At 40.5% G+C, this 23979-nt stretch overlaps 2 protein-coding genes across 2 annotated transcripts; one reads left to right on the top strand and one right to left on the bottom strand.

Moving 5' to 3' along the window:
- Positions 1-5978: 5978 nt before the first annotated feature.
- On the bottom strand, positions 5979-23680 carry LOC133444469 (calcium-binding and coiled-coil domain-containing protein 2-like). The gene is made up of 3 exons (XM_061722280.1): positions 23537-23680; positions 8065-8477; positions 5979-6267 (listed from the first exon to the last, which is right to left on the bottom strand). Exons 1-3 carry the CDS (start codon positions 23540-23542, stop codon positions 5997-5999), a joined length of 690 nt encoding a protein of 229 aa, XP_061578264.1. The 5' UTR covers positions 23543-23680; the 3' UTR covers positions 5979-5996.
- Positions 9781-13430, top strand: LOC133444815 (zinc finger BED domain-containing protein 4-like). The gene is made up of 3 exons (XM_061722715.1): positions 9781-10841; positions 11237-11856; positions 11998-13430. Exons 1-3 carry the CDS (start codon positions 10781-10783, stop codon positions 12148-12150), a joined length of 834 nt encoding a protein of 277 aa, XP_061578699.1. The 5' UTR covers positions 9781-10780; the 3' UTR covers positions 12151-13430.
- Positions 23681-23979: the final 299 nt, after the last annotated feature.

The raw sequence follows: 23979 nt of genomic DNA, 5'->3' as shown, positions 1-23979 counted from the left end.
TACACCAGGAAACTGGACCACATTACACCAGGAAACTGGACCATATTACACCAGGAAACATATTACACCAGGAAACTGGACCATATTACACCAGGAAACATATTACACCAGGAAACTGGACCATATTACACCAGGAAACATATTACACCAGGAAACTGGACAATATTACACCAGGAAACATATTACACCAGGAAACTGGACCATATTACACCAGGAAACTGGACCATATTACACCAGGAAACTGGACCATATTACACCAGGAAACTGGACCACATTACACCAGGAAACTGGACCATATTACACCAGGAAACTGGACCATATTACACCAGGAAACTGGACCATATTACACCAGGAAACATATTACACCAGGAAACTGGACCATATTACACCAGGAAACTGGACCATATTACACCAGGAAACTGGACCATATTACACCAGGAAACTGGACCATATTACACCAGGAAACTGGACCATATTACACCAGGAAACTGGACCATATTACACCAGGAAACTGGACCATATTACACCAGGAAACTGGACCATATTACACCAGGAAACATATTACACCAGGAAACTGGAGCATATTACACCAGGAAACTGGACCATATTACACCAGGAAACATATTACACCAGGAAACATATTACACCAGGAAATTGGACCATATTACACCAGGAAACTGGACCATATTACACCAGGAAACTGGAACATATTACACCAGGAAACTGGACCATATTACACCAGGAAACTGGACCATATCACACCAGGAAACTGGACCACATTACACCAGGAAACTGGACCATATTACACCAGGAAACTGGACCACATTACACCAGGAAACATATTACACCAGGAAACTGGACCACATTACACCAGGAAACATATTACAACAGAAAACAGTACCATATTACACCAGGAAACATATTACACCATGAAACTGTTTACTCAACCTACTCTTAAATTAAATTCTTACCTGCTGTATTCTACTGCTCTTATTTTTAACAGCTTGTGCTTTTTATTATTTTACTTCTTTTCTTATCATCTTATTCATAATTTTATTTCATCTTATTTGTTATTTACTGTCTAATTATGTCTTGCTGCTTTTAATGTCAATGTAAAGCACTTTGAATGACCTTGTGTTGAATTGTGCTATACAAATAACCTAAACCACTACTGCTGCCTGCAGGCGAAGCACCCGAGGCCGCGGCTTTAGGCCCCGCGGCGCTGACTCGTCCAGTGTATTTGTATTTTCGCAAGTTGTTGGCCATTGGAGCGGTAATACCAAAACTGAGCCGGTAAAAAGTTTAAGTAATCAACTTAGAATTATATTTTGTGTTTTTTTGTAAACATACAGTGCCTTAAAAAATACTTTTTAAACGGATTTCAGCAGAGCTCGTCAAACACACAACTTATCCCATCGCTGGCTTACTAGCGCCCCCCCCAAATATCGACCAATTTTAAGTCATTATGTGTAGTTATTATATCTGAGGCGCTTTTTATGTTAGATATGAATTTTTTCAATTTTTAAATTCATACATTTAATTGGACAAAACATTGCACAGTGGTTTAAACCCTGCTGCAGTAGTCACCGGTTACCACTGAATTAATTATATTGTTTACCTCTGATTTAAAATAAATATTACATGTTTATATGGGATGTTGAGTTTAATTATTTTAAAGGTAATCCTGAACGAGCCTTGTGAAGTTTCTGCTGTCACTAGACTCCACAAGTGGGGTAGCTATAAATTACATGAGCAGCAAAATAATTTTGTGGCTGTTCCTTTTCTTAGTTGTGTACGTGAGTCATGTTTTCTTCTTGCAGAGTTTGCTGTTCCTAAAGCGATGCCTTCTCCACCTCCAGGAATGGGAACAAAGTGACCACCCTTTGCTGAGTCACTTTTTGATTTAAAAATGTCATCATCTGCTTGTCTTGCTTTTCTTTTATCAGAGTACAGTGGATGTATTTGATTGAGTGTTTCTCCCTCACAGGTCCCAGGTTCTCCAGCCCAAGATTTCTAGTCATTTCAATACAATTCATTTGAACAGACAAAAATCAACAGATTATTAAAGTCAGTTTCCGCAGATACTCCTTGGGAAGACGAGGATTTTGCTCCCTCTCATCCTTGATCTGCAAATAGAAATATCATTTATTTTCTTGCTCCACTAACACAACTAGTCATCATCATACCATGGTATGATCACTGTTCTACATACAATAATACATTTAAAAAAAAAAAGCGTGTCAGACCTCACCTTGATTATTATTAACATTTCTAATTGACTGAGAGCACTGCAGTTGTTAAATAATAAAATTAAACCTCAAAAATACAACTTGCCTAATAAATTGTGCACACAGTGTAGATGAATACTTTGTAGTGGTGTGTATATTTAATTGACACTTTTATTTTATTGCCATTGATGAATATATAGACATTAAGATAGTGAGTGCTCGGATGCTAGATTATTTTTTCTCACTCTTCTTTCTGTTTCCCACAGGTTTGGTTGATGTGCACAGAGGATATTGCTAGAGGATATTGTAATAAAGCCAACTTTTACACCAGATACACCTTTTTTTTTCAAATTGTTCCCCTTTGGAGAAGTCAGACTGGGTCAAACACTACACTGATTAAATATTAAAGGTTTTAGGGTCCGTCCTGCCCCTTAGCAGGACGTGGCGTCAGGCACTTATATTTTTTAGTATTCTAATAAAATATATGTTCATATTCTCTGTAAGTGTGTAAAAGGAGCTTGTGTTCCACTGTAAGAAATGTAAGACATGTCGTAGCCCCACCTTTGTTCTGCTGTCCTAAAGCTGGAATACAGTCTCTGTTAAATAAAATTATTCTTCCGTAATGCCAAACATATTTTTCTGATTTAAGAGCCTTCATACATTGTCTTTTAATTATTTTACTTGTTCTCACAGACACTTGCTCTTATTGTCACATTCATCATTTAAATACATCAGACTGTATTTGTGTGTGATTCCTCCCCAGCAGATGCAGCATAAAACACACTGACCACAGACTGATAAACATCTGCAGCATCGTACTACAGATGTCAATAGATAAATATTTAACTGAAAACTATAATTTATCATTGTCCAATGTAAGGGAGTATTAATAAATCGCTTACATTAATCTCATGTAGCTACACAAGAGATGCACCAGATTACAGCTCAGTTGCTAATTTATCTGCAATCCATGAAGCAAAGTTTTCCCTCCCCCCCAAAATAACACAGAACAGCTTGTCTAATAGGGCTTGGTCGTCTTAACGTCATCGCCTAGCGTCTCCTATGTTGGAAGCTACCTTAGCTTAGCTTAGCAGCTCTTCGGACCACTGAGCACTGTGTACAGACGTGCTCCGTCTTTGTTTTGTCTTAGCCTACCGGTACTTGTAATCGTTACTTTCCGTTATTCTGTAAACCATGGTAACCCGTTGCTGTGTTGTGGCTGCAGCAGCTCCACATAACAGACGTGGGGAAAAGATCGCTAATGGTTTAACTTTTCACCGCTTTCCTGCTCGGAGGCAGAACCACGGAGGCCGAGTATCTGATATAACAGAGTAAAAGAGTGAAAGAGTCGTCGGCTCGCTTGGATCGCGGCTGTAACGACCAAACACCTTCCACAGTAAACCACAAACACTCACACAGACCGGGTCGGATCAAAACACGGGTTTTATTCCCCACTTCTCCAGCTAAACGCAGTTGCTGGCCAGCTCTCTGCGGTGCAATTAACCCCAATCTTCAGATAAAACTAGTTTGTTGAGGAAAAAATATTAACTCTATTTGTAGCTGCAGAGGAAAAAATAATCCCACGAGGAAAACAAAAATATTGCTCACGCCTCGTAGCCTCTTCCGCATAATACAGCGGTCAAAAAAAAAAAGAAAAGAAAAAAGTAAGAGTAATAGAAAACATACTGCTCTCAAACCGTTAATAATCATTATTTTCTCCATATACCGCTCCCTGGCTTCCTTGTTTAAGGTATCCCGGTAAATTCCAGTTCCTTTCCGGCATTTTAACATCTTTTTTTGTGTTCCGTCTGTTCATTTGGTGCTACTACACTGCTGTTTGTTTACACTCACGAGGCTGCCAACACGGCCGCCGTGACCCAGAATGCACCTTGGTCACCAAGCCCTATTACGCTTTTAGTTGTCATCCAGCCATTCAATACACGTAACTGACATTGATGTATGGATAAGAGTGGAGACAGCAGAAGTGGTGACAAGGGCGTGTGTTGCTGTCCACAACTATCTCTGTGGTCTGGACCGGTCCCAACAGCCCAGGTACATCCCCAGCACCTTCGTGGATTCCACAAATGGCAAGGGTGATTGGAGGGAGCAGGTGGCAGGAGATACTAACCTCCTCCCCACAGGACGCCTCTCTGCTGAGCGGGCAACAAAACTTGGTTGTGAGGTGCGGAACCATTTCCAGACGAATGCAGGCAGGATGGTTCACCAGGACACTGTGCTACGTAGGGGTGGGCAAAAATATTGATACGGCAATATATCGCGATACATAGTCTCCCGATACGATATCGATATTCAATGTATGTATCGCGATTTATTGCCGTATAAATATTTTTGCCCACCCCTAGCTGCACTTTATTTTGTGATTTCAGTGTGGGTGAGACACTGCATTTTATTTTTGTCATTTTAAGTCAGGGGCAAGTAGCTGTACTGTATTTTTGTGATTTCAATTTCAGTGTGGCTGAGACACTGCATTTTATTTTGAGTATTTTGTATCTAAGAATAATGCACACACTGCACTTTTCATTGTGTTTCAGTGTGTTTTTTCATGCAAATATGTTGCATAATTAAAATAGAAAGTTTGAATTACATTGTTTTGATAATAATACTACAATAATATAATAATACAATTGTTGTTTTTTAGTTCCTCGTTTTCATAATTTAAATAAACTTTTTTCCATCCAACTCTCTTTGTGCAACCTTTATCGGTGGTTAGGTGAAACCTAACCACTAATTCTAAACAAAAACATAAATAAATCCACAGTGCAGTGTTTAGCTGTTCTAACATTTGTTCTACTAGTACGGTACGTGTGGAAGTGAGAAAGACTAGTAAATGTGTGATTGAATGAATAAAAAAAGTCAGTACAACAGGACTCAAATTAAACATTTATTAACATATATTAAAAAAAAGTAATATATGCAATAGTAATATACATAAAACAGTAAAAAGGGAAAATTGCAAAAAAATAAAAAAATAATGAAAAAAATAAAACTACTGTTGATAGTGCCCATTTGTTCTACTAGTACGGTAAATGTGGAAGTGAGAAAGACAGAGCACTAGTAAATGTGTGATTGAATGAATAAAAAAAAGTCAGTACAACAGGACTCAAATTAAACATTTATTAACATATATTAAAAAAAGTAATATATGTAATAGTAATATACATAAAACAGTAAAAAGGGAAAATTGCAAAAAAATAATGAAAAAAATAAAACTACTGTTGATAGCCTTGAATGAGCTGGGTAATGTCTTTCATCAGTCGCATTGCAGCATCTGGAGGAAGTCCCTTCATGAACATCCCCACCCGGTTTGTAAAACTAGTGAAGATGTTCTGTGATGCACGCCTTCCCTCCTCTCGTGCACACCTCTTCACCTCCTCCTACCATGCACGCCTCTCCTCCTCCTCCCGTGCACGCCTCTCCTCCTCCTCCCGTGCACGCCTCTCCTCCTCCTACCGTGCACGCCTCTCCTCCTCCTCCCGTGCACGCCTCTCCTCCTCCTCCCGTGCACGCCTCTCCTCCTCCTCCCGTGCACGCCTCTCCTCCTCCTCCCGTGCACGCCTCTCCTCCTCCTCCCGTGCACGCCTCTCCTCCTCCTCCCGTGCACGCCTCTCCTCCTCCTCCCGTGCACGCCTCTCCTCCTCCTCCCGTGCACGCCTCTCCTCCTCCTCCCGTGCACGCCTCTCCTCCTCCTCCCGTGCACGTCTCTCCTCCTCCTCCCGTGCACGCCTCTCCTTCTCCTCCCGTGCACGCCTATTCACCGCCTCCCGTGCACGCCTCTTCACCGCCTCCCGTGCACGCCTCCTTGCCTCCTCCTCCCATGCACGCCTCTCCTCCTCCTCCCGGGCACGCCTCTCTTCCTGCCATGTACGCCTCCCATGCACGCCTCTCCTCCTCCCATTTACGCCTCTCCTTCTCCTCCAACAATGTGCGCCACTCCTCCTCCCGTGCACGCCTCGCATCCTCCTTCATGCTCTTCACCAACTCTCGTGCACGCCTATTCACCGCATCCGTATATGTACGCCTCTCCTCATGGGCGTGGTAGTGGGGGGAAAAGTGGACCTGACTACCCAGGGCCCGAGTAGAGAGAGGGGCCCATGAAAATCCTTATTTTTTTTTTTTTTTTTTTTGTGATGTTTTTATTTCGAATGAATTGGGCCCTCCAATTAATTGGTGTCATAATTCATTTCAAATATATTGGTAACATCAAATGAGAGAATGAACTTAATGTCACAGTTCTCCCAACATATTAGACATTCTGGGGCCCCCCTATGCAAAATGGTTTAGTCCGCCCAACAGCGACCGGCAACAGGTCAGTGCGCCCAGATCAGAGACCTGTGTGCAGGAGATCATGCTGCCCAAAAAACATAAATCGGGCTATCAGGAAAAGAAATAGAGGAAACAAAAAGAAAGACGGCAGAACGAGGGGAGGTAGCTGCTGACTGCTTTCTTTCCCAAAGGTGAACCAAGTTAGCTGTCATGCAAAGTCCAATTAAAGTTAAAATAGTCCACTCCATACAGCTGCTGCTTATACAGGCCCGGTTCTACGAGTGTGCATAAGCATTGCACCCTCAGTTTGTGTTTGCATGCTCAGTTATAAAGACGAAAAGAAAACTGAGAAATGCGTGCGCGTTAAGCCTCATTTATGGTTCCGCGTTAAATCGACGACGACGCCGTAAGATCTGCGTTGGTGCAACGCGGAACCATAAATCAGCCGGTGTCCGTCACTCATCTGCAAGACGCTGCTTTCTGCTGCTCCGTTAACACAAAGTAACGATGGATATTCAGAAGTGATTCAAGCACAACCACGCCAGCAAGTTTACAGGACTGTCTCAGAAAATTAGAATATTGTGATAAAGTTCTTTATTTTCTGTAATGCAATTAAAAAAACAAAAATGTCATACATTCTGGATTCATTACAAATCAACTGAAATATTGCAAGCCTTTTATTATTTTAATATTGCTGATCATGGCTTACAGTTTAAGATTAAGATTCCCAAAATATTCTATTTTTTTTAGATAGGATATTTGAGTTTTCTTAAACTGTAAGCCATGATCAGCAATATTAAAAAAATAAAAGGCTTGCAATATTTCAGTTGATTTGTAATGAATCCAGAATATATGACATTTTTGCATTACAGAAAATAAAATGAAACTCCGTGCTGAGATTTAATGAATGATCCATCTAGCAATATTGCTGCTGCATATATCAACATGTAAATAACATACCAATATAACTGTAGGCTCAAGTGCACACTAGTAATATATTAATTGAGCAATAACGCAATTTATTATTTTTGTCTGGTAAAAAGCCTTAGCATTGCGGTGCAGTGCTGTGCTTAAAAGCTATTGTCAATGTTCAATAAATTCATGATGTTACCAAAGCCAATGAATAATCATGTTAAATAACTGTGATCTCACTATCAATCAAAAATGATTGTGATTCTGATTTTTGCCACAGATAGATAAATAGAGAGAGAAAGAGATAGGTCTGGGTGGTGAGAACATAGAAAAACAATTAGCTATTCTTCTCAATCTGGCTGAAAAATGGCTTAAAACATTTTTGCCTCTGCAACTTATTGCAGCCAAATGTAGCCCAGATGTAGCCTAATGTTTTTGGTATTTGAGCAAAAGTAGGCCAAATGTATCAATTCAGAACCACTCATCAATATAATCTGATCTGATTGTAGTAGATTGTATAAATACGCCCAACCCCCCCTCCCCCCTTTTTTTTTTTTCTCTCACGCGCCTCGCAGGCATGGATAGGGGCCCACTGACATTGAGAGTGTACAGGGCCCAGAATTTGGTGCTACACCCCTGCCTCTCCTCCTCCCATGTACGCAACTCCTCCTTCCATGCACGCCTCTCCTCCTCCCATGCACGCCACTCCTCCTCCCATGCACGCTTCTCCTCCTCCCATGCACGCATCTTCACCTCCTCCTCCCGTGCACGCCTCTTCACGTTCTCCTCCCATGCAAGGCTCTTCACCCAATCCTCCCGTAAACGCTTCATGTCCTGAAGATACTGGAACACGGCTGCATTCAAGGGCTTGGGAACTTGGCCCCGCTTCCTTTTCCGCCTTGGACCTGATGGTGTAGCGGGCGTGCATGGCTGTGTGGTCGTGGCTGATGCCAATGGCTCGTCAGTGGAGCCACATGCCGAGTCCGCCGGTCCTGGTGAAGCAGTGGCCTGTGTGAGGCTTGGTGTGGAGACGTCATCCTCCTCAGCATGGACCTGACATGGAAGTTTATGAATGACCCAACTTAGTTAGTGATACTTGGTAATAGGGCTGAATGATTTATCGTTTTCTGACCGAAATTGCGATTTCAGACAACGCGATCATGTGATCGCCAAAGCTGCGGTTTTTTGTAGTGCTCCCTGCCGTCTCCCTACCATCCTGCCAAGCTCACCAATCAAGCCTGATTTATGGTTCCGCGTTTTAATCGACGCCGAGCCTACGGCGTATCGTACGCAGCGACGCGTAACCTACGCTGTAGGGTCTGCGTTGGTGTAACGCGGAACCATAAATCAGCGTTCAAAAGCAGCATGCTGACGTGGACAGGTCACGCTAACCAATCAGTATCCGATCCTGCTCACCCGCTCCTTGATTTCTGAAATGGCTTCAGCTGGAGCAGAAACGGAGTTAGGGGATTTAATCTAGGGCTGGGCGATTATACGATCTCGATTTGTGATCGCGATCAAATTAAGTTTGATCACGGTGATCAGCTGTGGGTGTACTTTCTCGATCACGTGCAAAACATGCTGCAGCAAAGTGCATGACAACCAATCACAACCCGCTTTCCTGGCACCGCGCTGTCTGCATTAATTGATCATGCGCATGATATGCCGCGGCAGTCGGTAAGGATCCAGACGGGAGACGTACGTAGCTCTGTGTTTTACGTTTATTCACCATTCCATGCATAATTCTGGTCCGTTCCTTAAAGCAGGGCTTCCCACAAGCGCCGGCCATATAGCCGACTACTCGATTAGGTCCAGCCGGCTACTTTAATGACGTTTATTTTTTTAGCCTATAAATATTATTTTTAGATTTTAATAAAATTAAATGTTTTTCTCATAGACTGACAATAATGTCAAACTGAACCGCACTCATTAAAGTTGTGATTCGCTCTGCTTGTACACAAATTACTGATCACCGGGAGAAACTCCGCGGCCCCGGCATGGGTGTGTGTGTGCGTGTGTGTGTGTGCGCGCTCAGCGGAGTGAATGTGTCGGAGGCAACAAGCAGAGCTCAGCATGATGATTTTTTTGTCACCATAAAAACGGTACGTCCTTATTACTCAGGCTATCCACTACAGAATTTAATCAGTTTAATCAGTTCGTATTAAAAAGAAAGCCTAACCGCGTTGCGACACGCGCAGAGCCTACGGCGTAGGGTACGCTGCCGTACGCACCGTACGGCCGCGTACCCTACGCCGTAGGCTCTGCGTTGGTGCAACGCGGGACCATAAATCAGCCTTAAGTCCCTTTAGGCTAATACTGTGAGAAATAACCTCTCATAATAACGGTACTACATTTAATAAATGTAATAAATGCTCCTACTGCCGTTTCTGCTGGCTACTGAGTCCCCTAAGTGGCGAGTGAGTTTTAACTCCTTAATTACTAACCAGCGTCAGAGTCACGCACAGTACACAATCTGTGATGTTAGAGAGCCACCTTTTGGTCAATTTAAGCAACAGCATCGCCAGCTGCTTGACAGGGGCTCAACTCATATTAGCTTACTGGTTTTGTTGTTAAAAATGTCATTGCAATTTTATCTATGCAATTGTGAAAAAAAAAAGGCAAAATAAATGAAAAACTGTGAACAACCGCATGTTTTGGTTGGTTTACATTTTAAATGATCATGAACATTTTTTTTGTCTGCTAAAACTACTTGAAACTTTTTTAAACTGCTTAAAACTACCTGTTTGTTGTGCCATTTTCTATATGGCTCTTGTGCTATTTGCTTTATTTGTTAATAGAAAAAAAAACTAATCTCTGGTTTCTTTCTATTTTATTCCAGAAGGGAGGGGGATCTTCTGATTTAAAAAATCGTGATTAAAAATCGAGATCGTTCAACATGGGAAAAAAAATCGCGATCACTTTTTTTGCCATATCGCCCAGCCCTAATTCAATCCCCAAGAAAAACAGCACGTCGGTCATTTGGGAGTATTTCGGGTTTGAGGCTGCAGACATGCACCAGAAACAGGTAGTGCCCAAAACCTGCTGCGCTAAAATTGCAACATCCAGCGGAAACACAACCCACTTTTACCGGCACTTGAAAAATCACCACAGGGATTTGCAGGAAGAGTGGATGACAAAAAAGTCCGGTGAAAAGCCTGGCGAAGATAATACACAGGCCCATAGTAGCAAACAGACTACAATTACAACATCTTTTGTCAGTGTAACGCCGTATGATAAGAGCAGCCGAAGACACCGGGAGATAACGACTGCCATAACACACTACATTGCGAAGGACATGGTGACTGTTAACACGGTCAACAAAGACGGATTTAAAAACCTCCTCCGCCATCAAAGCTATGGAACTTAACCAATGGACCAGACTTCAATGTTTTGGACACAGACTACATCCTGCAATTGGTAAGTGTAAGAGTGTGTGTGTGTGTGTGTGTGTGTGTGTGTGTGTGTGTGTGTGTGTTTGTTTGTTAATCTATTCATTCATACAGGATTTAATATGAGTATGTCTGTGTGCGTATTACTTTCAGTATAGTTTTTCTCAATGTTTTTCTTTGAAGCCCTTACAAATACCTATTTTGAATAATTAATATTATAACAGATTTATCATCAATAGTAGATGATGAATACTGTGTTATGTGCTTTTTTCATTGGTTTCCTTACTGTCTGTAATACGACTTTTCTTGGATTTACTTTGTTCTCTCGCTAGAAAATCTGCCTTGCAAAGTTTACCATTATTATCCTTACATTTTCAGGCTGTAATTCTCATTTGTTGTTGTTCATGTTCTTTTTTTGTCCAGAAAATGCTGTTAAAGATGATGCAAGAGTTAAACGGGCAACAGGACTTTGCAAACAGGTGGTTGGTGTCTTCTCTCATAGCTGGAAAAAGAAGACGGCACTGAAAAAGGCACAGCAAGAATTAAATTTACCAGAGCACTCGCTGATAACAGAGTGTCCGACAAGATGGAGCTCAAGGCAAAAAATGATGGGGAGGGTGTTGGAGCAGAGCAAGGCGTTGTCTCAGGTTCTGTCTGAAGACAAGAAGACGCGTCACTTGGTCCCCACTTGGCAGGACACAGATGTCCTTGAATCGATAAACAATGCCCTTGCTCCTCTTCAGGAGTTTACAGATGCCCTGTCCGGTGAAGCCTATGTAAGTGTGTCATACCTGAAGCCAGTTCTCCATCTCCTGAGAACATCAACCCTGACTGAAAGTGATGAGGACACAGATCTTACCAAGGAAATCAAATCAAGAGCTCTTGGCTACATTGAAGATAAATACAGTGACCCCGCCACACAGGAGCTACTGGACATTACTTCTTTCCTGGATCCTAGATTCAAGACTGACTACATAAGTGCAGAGAATGTCCCAGACGTCAAAGAAAGAGTGAAGATTGAAATGGAACAGCTGGCACGAAAGGTAACTTGTCCTGTTTCTTTGTGTAGTTTAGTAGTAACAAATGCCATATCAATACAAGTGATATTTACATATTAAATTTTTAGTGTTTTCATAGAATGCCCAATTGCTCTAAATCACAGCTCTTATCTCTGTGTTTTGCAGGAAAAGAGGGCTCGTGTCAGCACCACAGATCCCCCAGGGTGGAGCAGAGGCAGCGCCATCCACCACAGGGAAGGGAAAGCAGTCATTGGGCAGCTTCTTCAAGAGCAAGGCTGTCCCTCCTCCTTCCACTACGCAGATGAAGGATGCTATTAAAGCTGAACTGGACAACTACCTACCTCAGGGCCGCAGAGACTGTTGATGTTTTTAAAAAGAGGCTCAAGACCCATCTCTTTAATCAGGCTTTTAACTGACTCATTTAACTATTTTAAATTTCTTATGCTCACCCTTATTTTTATTGGATCTTACTGTTCTGTTTTATATTTAGTTTATCCTTTTTTATCATATTTTATTTTCATTGTTTTATCTTAATGTTTTATCTAAATATTTTAGTCATTATTTATGGTCTATTTTATACATTTTACTGTCTTATTCCTTTAGTTTTTAATGTCTTGCTTTTTAGACATACTTTTAGGATTTTATGTTATGTTATACTTTTTAAAACTCTTTTAGTGTATTTTATCCTGCTTTCTTGTAGCTTTTAGCTCCAGTGTTTCCTCATGGGGAGCCTCCATGCTGGGAGTGACTCTGGCCTGCAGGGGGTCGTCCTGGGGGTGGTTCCGGCCTGGATGGTTGTGGAGCTCTGCACCACGGCTTCACCGCTGTGGTGTGGACTCCTCTATCCGTCCGGGCCGGGATGGTCTCTGTGGGTATGTAAATTCCTGTGCATACCAGCTACCAGTTCCATCAGAGAGACTGGTTAGTGCTAGTGGCAATGTTGTCACATGTCAGCGCTCAGGTCTAAAACCATCAAAGGTTGACATGCTGGTTTTCTTGACAAAAAATCTGTAAAGAGTGATGTAGAGATGTCAGGGAAGCAAGTTTTATTGTTTATTTAGTACTTTTTTAGATTTTATTTGTTGGTTCTGCACTTAACCCTGACTTGTGGTGCCTTTGTTTCAAAAAGATATTCGCTATATTGTTTACAGAATAGATGTGCATTGTGCAATATTTGGGTGCTGCTGAGCCATAAATGAATAACCCGCCTATTGTGATGTCTGACATGTTTTTCAGAAGGGAAGAGGTAGGGTCATTTTATTTTAGTAAGAGTTTTATTTTATTACCATTACTTTTCACTTTCACTTACTGTAAAAAGACAGTCCGGGTTTCTTAATGTAGGGTTGAGTAAAGTACTTTAACTGCTGCTATAGATGTTGATAAATTAGCTCCCTTGAGCCATAAAAGACTGACCTGGACCCAAACCTACTGAATATAAGGCTGTTGAGCAGGATCATTTGGGAATTGTTGAATTTTGTTTTTCTTATCATTACTTATTTAACATCTTTTTTTTTTAATTGTTTTGTATTTTATTTTATTTATTTAACTTTTTAACTTAAAACAATTAAGGATTTTTTGCACTATAAGTTAAGACTGTAAAAGATGGCTCTTTTAGTTCTTCAATTGTAATAACTGCCATTGGACAAGGACTTTATAGAATGTACATGCATGTTTCTTGTTAATAAATACATTTGAAATCAATTCTTAACTTTAGTTTTCATTCGCATTAGACTAAATGCATTTAATGTTTTGAAGGTATGATGTAAATGTTGTCATGTTTGTAAATGTTACTGTACATGGTAAATATTGCACTGAAGCTTGATTTGAAGAAAATCGTTAATGAAATCGAAATATCTGCCAGAAAAATCGCAATTGGATTTTTTACTAAAATCGTTCAGCCCTACTTGGTAAACACAAACGTAGGCAATTTATTAATTTTCTCTCTCTCTCTCTATATATATATATATATATATATATATATATATATATATACAGTGCCCAGCATAAATGAGTACACCCCCTTTGAAAAGTAACATTAAGTAACATTTTATACAATATCTCATTGAAAACAAACAGCATTTCCAAGATGTGCACAGGTTACGTTTAATACAGCATCTGTTGAACTTTTGACTTAAAACAAAGGTTAATAATATAACTCAGATGCCATATTTTCCTTTTTTAGTCAAATTAGTGTGGTGCAAAAATGAGTACACCCCAAAAGAAAAACTACTAAATTTAGTACATTTAGTACTTTGTATGGCCTCCATTATTTTTAATGACAGCTTCAAGTCTCCTGGGCATGGAATGCACAAGTTGGCAACATTTGGCAACATCAATCTTTTTCCATTCTTCTACAATGACCTCTTTCAGAGATTGGATGTTGGATGGAGAGTGATGCTCAACCTGTCTCTTTAGAATTCCCCAAAGATGTTCAATTGGGTTCAGATCAGGTGACATACTTGGCCACGGAATCACTCTCACCATGTTCCTTTTCAGAAAGCCAGCAGTGGCTTTAGATGTGTGCTTAGGATCATTGTCGTGTTGGAAAAGGGCACGACGACCAAGGGCAAGAAGTGATGGAAGCATCTTAGTTTTCAGTATAGAGCAGTACATTTCTGAATTCATGATGCCATCAATGAAATGCAGCTCCCCAACACCAGCAGCACTCATGCAGCCCCACATAAGGACACTACCCCCTCCATGTTTCACTGTGGGCACCATGCACTTTTCTTTGTATTCCTCACCCTTGCGACGCCAGACAGTGTTGAAGCCATCGGTTCCAAAAAGATTGATTTTGGTCTCATCACTCCACAGTATAGAGTCCCAGTAGCGCTCACCTTTGTCGGCATGTGCCCTGGCAAACTCTAGACTTTTTGGAACCGATGGCTTCAACACTGTCTGGCGTCGCAAGGGTGAGGAATACAAAGAAAAGTGCATGGTGCCCACAGTGAAACATGGAGGGGATAGTGTCCTTATGTGGGGCTGCATGAGTGCTGCTGGTGTTGGGGAGCTGCATTTCATTGATGGCATCATGAATTCAGAAATGTACTGCTCTATACTGAAAACTAAGATGCTTCCATCACTTCTTGCCCTTGGTCGTCGTGCCCTTTTCCAACACGACAATGATCCTAAGCACACATCTAAAGCCACTGCTGGCTTTCTGAAAAGGAACATGGTGAGAGTGATTCCGTGGCCAAGTATGTCACCTGATCTGAACCCAATTGAACATCTTTGGGGAATTCTAAAGAGACAGGTTGAGCATCACTCTCCATCCAACATCCAATCTCTGAAAGAGGTCATTGTAGAAGAATGGAAAAAGATTGATGTTGCCAAATGTTGCCAACTTGTGCATTCCATGCCCAGGAGACTTGAAGCTGTCATTAAAAATAATGGAGGCCATACAAAGTACTAAATGTACTAAATTTAGTAGTTTTTCTTGTGGGGTGTACTCATTTTTGCGCCACACTAATTTGACTAAAAAAGGAAAATATGGCATCTGAGTTATATTATTAACCTTTGTTTTAAGTCAAAAGTTCAACAGATGCTGTATTAAACGTAACCTGTGCACATCTTGGAAATGTTGTTTGTTTTCAATGAGATATTGTATAAAATGTTACTTTTCAAAGGGGGTGTACTCATTTATGCTGGGCACTGTATATATATATATATATATATATATATATATATATATTTTAATATTCATCCTTTACATCTCCATATGTGTGGTAACACCACAAAAAAAACTAAAATAAAAAAATAATAATTTCAATCTAAAGTGTGTCAGTTATTGTCATATATGCAATATATATGTATGCAGCTGCACCTTTGCAATGGGTGATGTAACGGTTATAACGAATTACTACCGGCTGCCTGTTATTTTTACACCTGCCTATCGTATTGACAAGTTTAGGAGCCGTTTCTGCTCTACTTCCTGAAGTCCTCCCGTCGATGTGATCCACTTCCGTTCTGGCGGACTACCGTTGTGCAGAGTGCCGACATTGCTCTGACAAACAGGGACTAAATGGATATTTCGCAGAAGAAAAGTGGTTCAGGAAGGATGTGCGTGGTGGTTGGTTGTAAGAACTCGGGGAAGCACCTGAACGAGTGGTCAGATAGAGAGTGCTGCGACCACAAACCAGCTACAAAGAGGCAATGTCCATGCGCTCCGTTGTTTACTTTTTTTCGGAAGCCTGATACCGACTCTGAATCAAGGACCTGGCTGAAGGCATTAAATCTAAAAAACCACTGCGCAACTTTTTTGTCTGTTCACATGCGTGTGTTAAGGCTGAAATTTGGTTCTGCCTCAAAACGATGCCGTGCCTACGGCGTGTGGTTTTCGTCCACGCAGACCACCTTTAGTCTACATCATAAATACAATGCAATGTAGCAGGCTGTTGTGATGATTGTGTGTCCATCATAGCTACATCATTAATAGTGTGTGTGTATGCGTGTGTTAATCTACACACTACAAAAACTCAAAATCTTAACAAGAATATTTGTTAAATGTCTCATTTTTAGTCAAAAAAATCTCATTACTTATCACTTAAAACAAGACTCATCACTGGAAAAAACAACAATTTTCACCTGTTTCAAGTAGATTCTCACTTAAAATAAGTAGAAAAGTCTGCCAGTGGAACAAGATTTCTTTGCTTGCAGCGCCCATGTTTTGGCGCGTAAAACTGTCTATAGAAACGTAATTCTTGCCATTTTCTGTTTAATTGTGTCTTGCTGCTTTTAATGTTGATGTAAAGCACTTCCAGTGACCTTATATAAATAAACTTGCCTTGCCATTTCCGATGCTGATGATAAACAAAGGCAGTGCTGAACACGTTCATGCTTTCGGGAGAATCACTTAGGCTGCGTCCCAATTGAACCCCTCGCCCTCGTTTTCTTCACTAACCCTAACTTTTGCGCATTCCCGTGAAGGTAGTGGTGTCCCAATTCCTCTTTTCACCTAGGGGGAGGGGGCATAACGAGGGCGAGGGGCTGAGAATAGCCCCTACGGATCGAGGGATTTCAGATGCTCACTTGGCGAGTGAGGGGGTATGAAAGTTTCCCAGAATGCTTTTCGTCGTCATTTGCGGACTGAATCAAAAAAAAAAAACATGGCTGGCATTTCTTATTTTTTTGTGAATAAAATCAATATTTTGAGTTAGTTTCTGCATAAAAATGCGTTTTGATTACATTTCTAGTGACAAACCAATATTTTACTTTCATAATATTCACTCAGTGAATGTACATAATCCCTTTTTTGTCCGTTGTTCGCTAAGATCGCGCCGGAATATGGTTACGTAACCTACGTAAGCTCCGCCGTAGGTTACGTAAGCTACGCCGTAGGCTGCGTCTATTTAAAGCTCGCCGACCGAGGAAAACATCCTTTGCAGACTCGTCTCGATTGCGAGCAAGCAAGCATTTTTTCAGTTTTTTTGAGTCAAATGGCGACCCGCAAAGAGCAGGAGGATATTGAAAAGAAAACCCACAAATGTAAGTATAATGTCCCATGGAATAAAAAAAAAAAGCTTTGTAATCACAGTGCTTTTGTATGTTTTAACAGTACATAGAAATACCACATTGTTTATTGTTTATTTTTAATACCAAAGAGCGAAATTACCGGAGTCAAATTACTTGTTGGACAATGTTCGAACCTGGCCAATAAAGCTGATCCTGATTCTGAGTTAACGTAAGATAATGCAATACGTGGCTGTTCATGATGAGTCGGGTAGGGGTTCGGGGTTACGAAGTAATAACGTTGCTTGCTGCCTTGTTATCATAGTTCAAACGTTTTTTTTTTTTTTTTTTTTAACAAGGACGTTTGTGCATTGCAGTAATCACATTTCAGATCTAACTGTTATTTTCTTTTCAGAACATAATCGACCCTCCATCCTCACCGGTGTCCTCTCTGACAAATTCAGAGGAAAGCACAGAGGTCATTTTTATTTATACAGTGATAATGAACCTGGTATGATGTTGTGGGTGTGTATGATAGTCCAGTCATGTGTGTAATCAACATGTGTATCCATCTTTTTTATCTCAGAACACTTTGGAAGACGCCAGCACATCGGCCTCAAGCTCTGCCTCACCAGCTGGAAGAGGAAGCTGGAAGCTTCAGGCATCAGGTCCACTTTCCCCCCCGATCCCCCCAAAAAAAGAAACTCTGCATGCAGGACTTCCTTCAAGCTGAGGCCGCCAAAGAAGACAGTGTTGTGGTTATTTTTATATAATCATCTTTATATAATCATTTTTATATAATAATTTTTACATGTTATAATCATCTAGACTAGAATCAGACCAGAAAAAAGTGTGCTGGGAAAGTAGAACTCTGAGCCTCAGAACATAAAGGGAGGCGTGTGACCTTGAAGGACTGTGGCAAAGCAGGCAGATGCAAAATAATGAAGATTATAGAAAATGTGCAAATGAAGCCTCAGTTTCCTAGGGGGCAGTTCTCAAGCAATGATAAGGGGCAAAAACAATACTTCAAAGGAGTTTCTGAACAGATGTGTAGAATCGTGGATGAGAGAATAATGCATCTAGCGTCATATTAAGTCTTATCTAACTATAAAAGAGAGGGAAAAAAGAGAGTTTTTCATGAACCGCGGGATCGACAGCTCTCCTGTGGACGACCTGTTAAATTGTACTCTGTTTGCAATAAAAAGACCTCCACAGTATTTTTTGTGGAAGGATGTTCTGGATCTCTGGAAAGCGTCTAGAGATAACATATGTTGTATTAGACGCTATATAAATAAAATTTAATTGAATTGAATACCAGCCAAAACCTTGCCTTGTGTTTTTTTCTTGAACCTTGGACCAACGGTTTAAAACACTTAGAAAAAACTTGGACGTAGGCTTATTTGGATTATCAAATTATTTTTAATTCTACAACAGAAGATGTCAAAAGAATGAAGAACACATGGACAGGTTCCTGAACCTTTTAGAGAAAATGGTGGACCAGACACCTCATCAGCAGTAGCAGCACATACACTGCAAACTTTTTTCTTTGTAAATATTTCTGTGCAAATTTTATTTTTTATAAGGAACAGCACCTTTCTTTGTTTTGCGTGCAATGTTTACTTTTTTCTTTTTAAAAATGATATTTGAATATAGAAAATAAAGCCTTTTTTACTGCAGATTCTCTCACTATCCTTATTAGGGCCCGAGCACTGAAAGTGCGAGGACCCTATTGTATCTGTGATGTTTATTATTATTATTATTATTATTATTCTCGCCGTAAATAAATTGCCTTTTTGGAGGCCTTAAAATGCTCAAAAACTCACCAAATTTTGCACACGCTTCCAGAGTCGCGTAAAATTACGTATTTTATGGGCGACAGGCATGGGTCCACAAGAATGGGCTCTATAGCGCCACCTATTTTATGTTTTTTGACGAGCCCCACAATATGGTTTGACTTACAGCAATGACCTTTATGTGTGTATTATATTAGACAAAGAGCTACAAAAAAGTCTTTTGGACCCATGGTCTAAGTTACACAGGAAGTCCGGCATTTTGAACAGAAAATGTCATTTTTCATGAATTCTGATCATTTCTAGGCCTCGTACTTTAACGAACTCCTCCTAGAGATTTTATCGAATTGGCTCACAACTTGGTTTGTACAATCTAGACACATGGCCGACGCTAAATTGCGAAGCTTTTAAGTTTCTGCCAGAGGGCTTGACCGTAGTCATTCGGCGAAGTTTGAGGTCATTTTTAAGCCTCGCCATGAAACATCAATTGGCTGTAATTCAGCAATACATTATTTTATGTGGCCGAAAACGTATGTGCATGATTCTAGACTGAGCCTGAAGACATCTATGGTGGAATATTCAGGATCGGTTGTAGCGCCACCTGTTGGCACCAGGAATTGTCATGTCTTCTAGTATGCATCTGTGCTCCAAGCGAGATGAGATTAATGATCTCAAAGTTGGTCAGATAATAGGTAAGACATTGACGATGACTGACAGAGAAAACTGTACGTTCTTATCGAAGGGCGTGGCCGTTACAGGTAGTAAAATTTCGGTGTCTCGCCATGAACATAAAAGTTGTTGTAACTTAAACATAATTGGTCAGAATTAACCCAAAATCAATACATGTAATCAGGCTTCCATTCTGAACAAGTGGATATGACAATCTTGGATTGAAATCCATAGCGCCACCTTTTGGTCAGGTATACATTTTTCATCAAATTATGTGCTGTCATTGCTGTTTCATTCATCCAATCACAATGAAATCGACACATATTATTGTCATAAGCGTCCTTATTAACTGTGTTGAGTATCGTGGTCATAACTTGAAGGGAACTGCCATTTTACGTCACTCTGAATTTTTTGGTAAAATAATAATTTAAAATCATAGGCTTGGTCTTAAGACAATAAAATGTCAGATTTAGATACATTTCGACATGACTAAAAAATCATACGCTGGTACATATCGCTTTTGAAGAACTTTGTAACTCTCTTTTTCCAAAAATTTATTCATATACAATTAAATCATATTTTTGTCATGCCATGTCCAATTAACTTCGTAAACTTCGTAAAAATATTGTTTACTGTGATGTGAAAATATATTTTTGGCATTAAGGTGCGTAAAACGCACGATTGGTAATGAATATTTATTTAAATCCATTGGATTTAAAGCAAGCTGGCTCTGTGTGCCGGCCGCAGCTCCTGCAGCGGAGCGGAGGCCGAGGGGGAGGGAGGAGGGGGGGGAGCGGGGAGACGTTGTTGCGTGCGCACCGTATTGACGTTCCTCACACGACATAAATCCTCCAGTGTTTTCACACGAGTCCCAACCTAATCTGTAAGTATTTTTTTATTGTGTGCATAATTGTAGAGTCGTCTTAAGACATCTATGGTGAAATATTCCTGTGGAATAGTTTTCACCGATGTATTTCGGCGGCGCATGTCTGTAATGCAGCTCGCTTTTTACCATGTCTTTCATGTCTCTGTCTTCTACCGAGACAGAGACCACTTAAATAAAACCACACTGATTTTGAGTCAAACCCGTCTTTTTAAATTCAATTTTTATACAGAAAATAATTACAGTGCATGTATTACACCTTATTTCACAGCAGCTTTGCAATTTTATTATATTATTATCGGCTTTCAGCCGAGATCTGGTCGGCACCGCGCAGCGCCGCGGAGGAGGTGCATTCAGGGACCGGTCGGAATTCTAAAAAGCCGATTATCCTCCTGGTGCGTTCAGGGACAACTGGAATTTACTGTATTTGGCGAGAATTTACCGTTGCTTCATTTGCTTAAAAATTATTTAAAGGTGACCTATTATGGCATTTAATGTATATTTTAAACAGGCATTGAATGTCTTAAAAACAAGCTTTTGAAGGTTTTTTCTACATAAATGAGAAATTCAGCCTCTGGGCCATGTCTTTATTTTTACCGTTTCTAACCTTCTCTATGAGGGATTCTGAGGGGAGGGGGGGCTATGTTAATGAGGCTCTGTGCTGATTGGCTGCCTGAATGACGTGTAGCAGAGGAGCTTTAAGCCTGAATCACAATTGTGGGTCAATGATGTATAAGGCCTTTGAGAGGCCTATTTTTAAAATACTTAAAATAAAGATGTATTTGGCCATTTTCCAAACATTTGGAATGTAGTGTGCATATATGTGAAAACTTAAAACAAAGGTATTTTAGTGTTTTTAAACCTACATTAATAGGGCAACGACCTTAAAAAAAGTCATTGGGGGCGACCGTTATTTATCTCAAAATTAATAGATTTCCTTAACAAAATGTATATTTTAATTATCAGTAATTAAATTAACTTTTCAAGAAAGATAGACTCATGTGTCCTTTCATTTTTGAAAACCATTTTGAAATACATTTTATCTATAATGGAAGTGTCACCCTCATAAAGCCATTTATGCATACTATACTAATGATTTATATTTGAACCAAAACTCATAGACATTAAATTTTGAATTTGCGGATTTCCTAAGTTCTATAGTAAACCATGGTTTGTTAAGGTTTTCAGAGCTTCCTTTATCGGTACACACCTGTATCATAGCACAACTTAAAGAAAAGTCTCCTGGCGCCATGGCCCAAACCCAACAGGAAGTCGGCCAGTTTGAATTAATCATGTAATTTTGGCGCAATTTATGCCATTCCTTCAGCCGCTTCTTCGCCAGAACCGTAACGTGCACCCAGGTGTGTTATACATCAAAATGTGCGTCTCCATCCTGCAATAACGTGCATAACTTTTCTCAGTCAAAAGCGTTACCGTGGCGATGATAGACGTCAAAAAGCGCGCCCCCAATTCATCTGATTGGTCCATACAGATAAAACTTCGTGCCTCAAGTCCCACAATACGCTTTGACGTACATGCACAAAAATCAGTACACACCTGTATCATGTCGCAAATTAAAGGAAAGTCTCTTGGCGCCATGGCCGAAACCGAACAGGAAGTCAGCCATTTTGAACATTTTGAATTCATCGTGTAATTTTGGCGCAATTTATGCCATTTCTTCGGTCATTAATTCAGCCCGAACCCTAACGTGCACCCAGGTGTGTTATACGTCAAAACGTGCGTCTCCATCCTCCGACACCACGCATTACTTTTCTCTTTCAAAAGCGTTACCGTGGCGACGCTAGACGGCAAAAAGCGCGCCCACCCTTCATCTGATTGGTTCAGACAGAAAAAACTTTGCGCCTCAAGCCCCATAATACGGTTTGACGTACATGAACGAAAATTGGTACACACCTGTATCATGTCGCAACTTAAAGAAAAGCCAGGCCTGTCGATACATTTGATATTTCATGGTTTGCATTAATGGGCGTTGCCTAACGGCTCAACAGCGCCCACTAGAATACCTTTCTCTCCCATAACTTTTGAAAGGTTTGACATAAAGAGTCGTGGGTGGTGTCATCGGACTCGGTATTGAGTCCTTGACCATAATTGGCGAAAATTAGCCCCGCCCCTTCTTCTGATTGGTTGTCCCTATTTCCTGCTATAACATTTGAATATTTTGACATAGACAGTCGTGGGTGGTGTCATCAGATTCTGTATGGAATCCTTGAGCTTCATTGGCCTGAATTAGCCCCGCCCCTTCTTCTGATTGGTTGTCCCTTTTTTCTGCTATAACTTTTGAATGGTTTGACATAGGAAGTCGTGGGTGGTGTCATTTCTGATATGCTTATGGGGGGCGGTGGCCGTGAGTGCGAGGGCCCGTTCATCGCTGCTTGCAGCTTTAATTTTACTATTGATCTCGTTGTACAGTTGATAATTTGAGACATTACCTTTCCCCAGAAGAGAAAACTGTTGTGTAACAAGTTTTATTAAAACATTTAAAAGTATTTCCAAGTGAGTAAACCCACACAAGTACAAAACTATTTACACATATGCACGACATGAGCAAAACCCACATAACATAAGATTAATTTGGTGATTTTGGATTCGGCAGTCAGACAGAAATCCCCAAATCTTTGGAGCAAATTTCTTAACAGGTGTTATTTGGATAAACTGAGCCCAGGTTGGGGATCTTAACGGTTACTTTTAAACCTGAAAAAATATTAAAACTTAATAAAGTGCCATAACAGCGCTACAGCTGAAATTAAAACAGCTTTTAGCTCTGGGCTTCCTGATCAGGGTGGGGATGAAAACGAGGGCACCTGGGCCAAGTGCCCTAAAATCTCCCCCTTCTTTTTTAGTGGTTAGGGAAGAAAAGAGGGGCGAGTGAAGTTGAATTGGGATTGGTTCTTACCGACATGTCTGGACAACAGCGAACCTGCTCAGCAGCTTCTCCTCAGAGCACTCCGGTCTAACAGACCACCAAACTCAACGCAACAAAATCAAAGTTAAAGCTCCTCTCCTTCCGATGATGAAATGTTGTTGTGTGTGAACTCCGCTGCTGCTACTACCTCTACTTATCACTTTTCCAACGGGTTTCCAACTGCTGCTCTGCTTACTGCCCCCTATCGGTCACCGCCGGTATGACGCGTTCTCCTCGCGTACTATGCGAGGAACGTTTTTTTTTTTTATTCTTTATTTATTTATTTATTTATTTATTTATTTATAAATCTAATGAAAAATTAAGAACAAGAGTAACATACAAATACAGAGATTCCAACACCATATTGAAAAGAAATAAACAAAAGAAAATATAATGGACAAGACAGTTGCATGTAAATGAAAAGGATAAATAAA

This window comes from Cololabis saira, chromosome 5 (assembly GCF_033807715.1).
Source record: "Cololabis saira isolate AMF1-May2022 chromosome 5, fColSai1.1, whole genome shotgun sequence".
Classification (NCBI taxonomy): Eukaryota; Metazoa; Chordata; class Actinopteri; order Beloniformes; family Belonidae; genus Cololabis; species Cololabis saira.
The sequence above is the reverse complement of the archived record's forward strand: the minus strand, read 5'-3'. Positions and strand labels throughout refer to the sequence as shown.

Bases quoted from the DNA above. Each gene is read 5' to 3' on its own strand.
- LOC133444815 (XM_061722715.1), top strand. From the start codon at position 10,781: ATGGAACTTAACCAATGGACCAGACTTCAATGTTTTGGACACAGACTA. The intron at 10,842-11,236 runs GTAAGTGTAAGA...TTTTTTGTCCAG, and splicing joins CAGACTACATCCTGCAATTG to AAAATGCTGTTAAAGATGAT. The intron at 11,857-11,997 runs GTAACTTGTCCT...TGTGTTTTGCAG, and splicing joins TGGAACAGCTGGCACGAAAG to GAAAAGAGGGCTCGTGTCAG.
- LOC133444469 (XM_061722280.1), bottom strand. The intron at 6,268-8,064 runs GCAGGGGTGTAG...CCATGAGGAGAG, and splicing joins CGTACATGGGAGGAGGAGAG to GCGTACATATACGGATGCGG.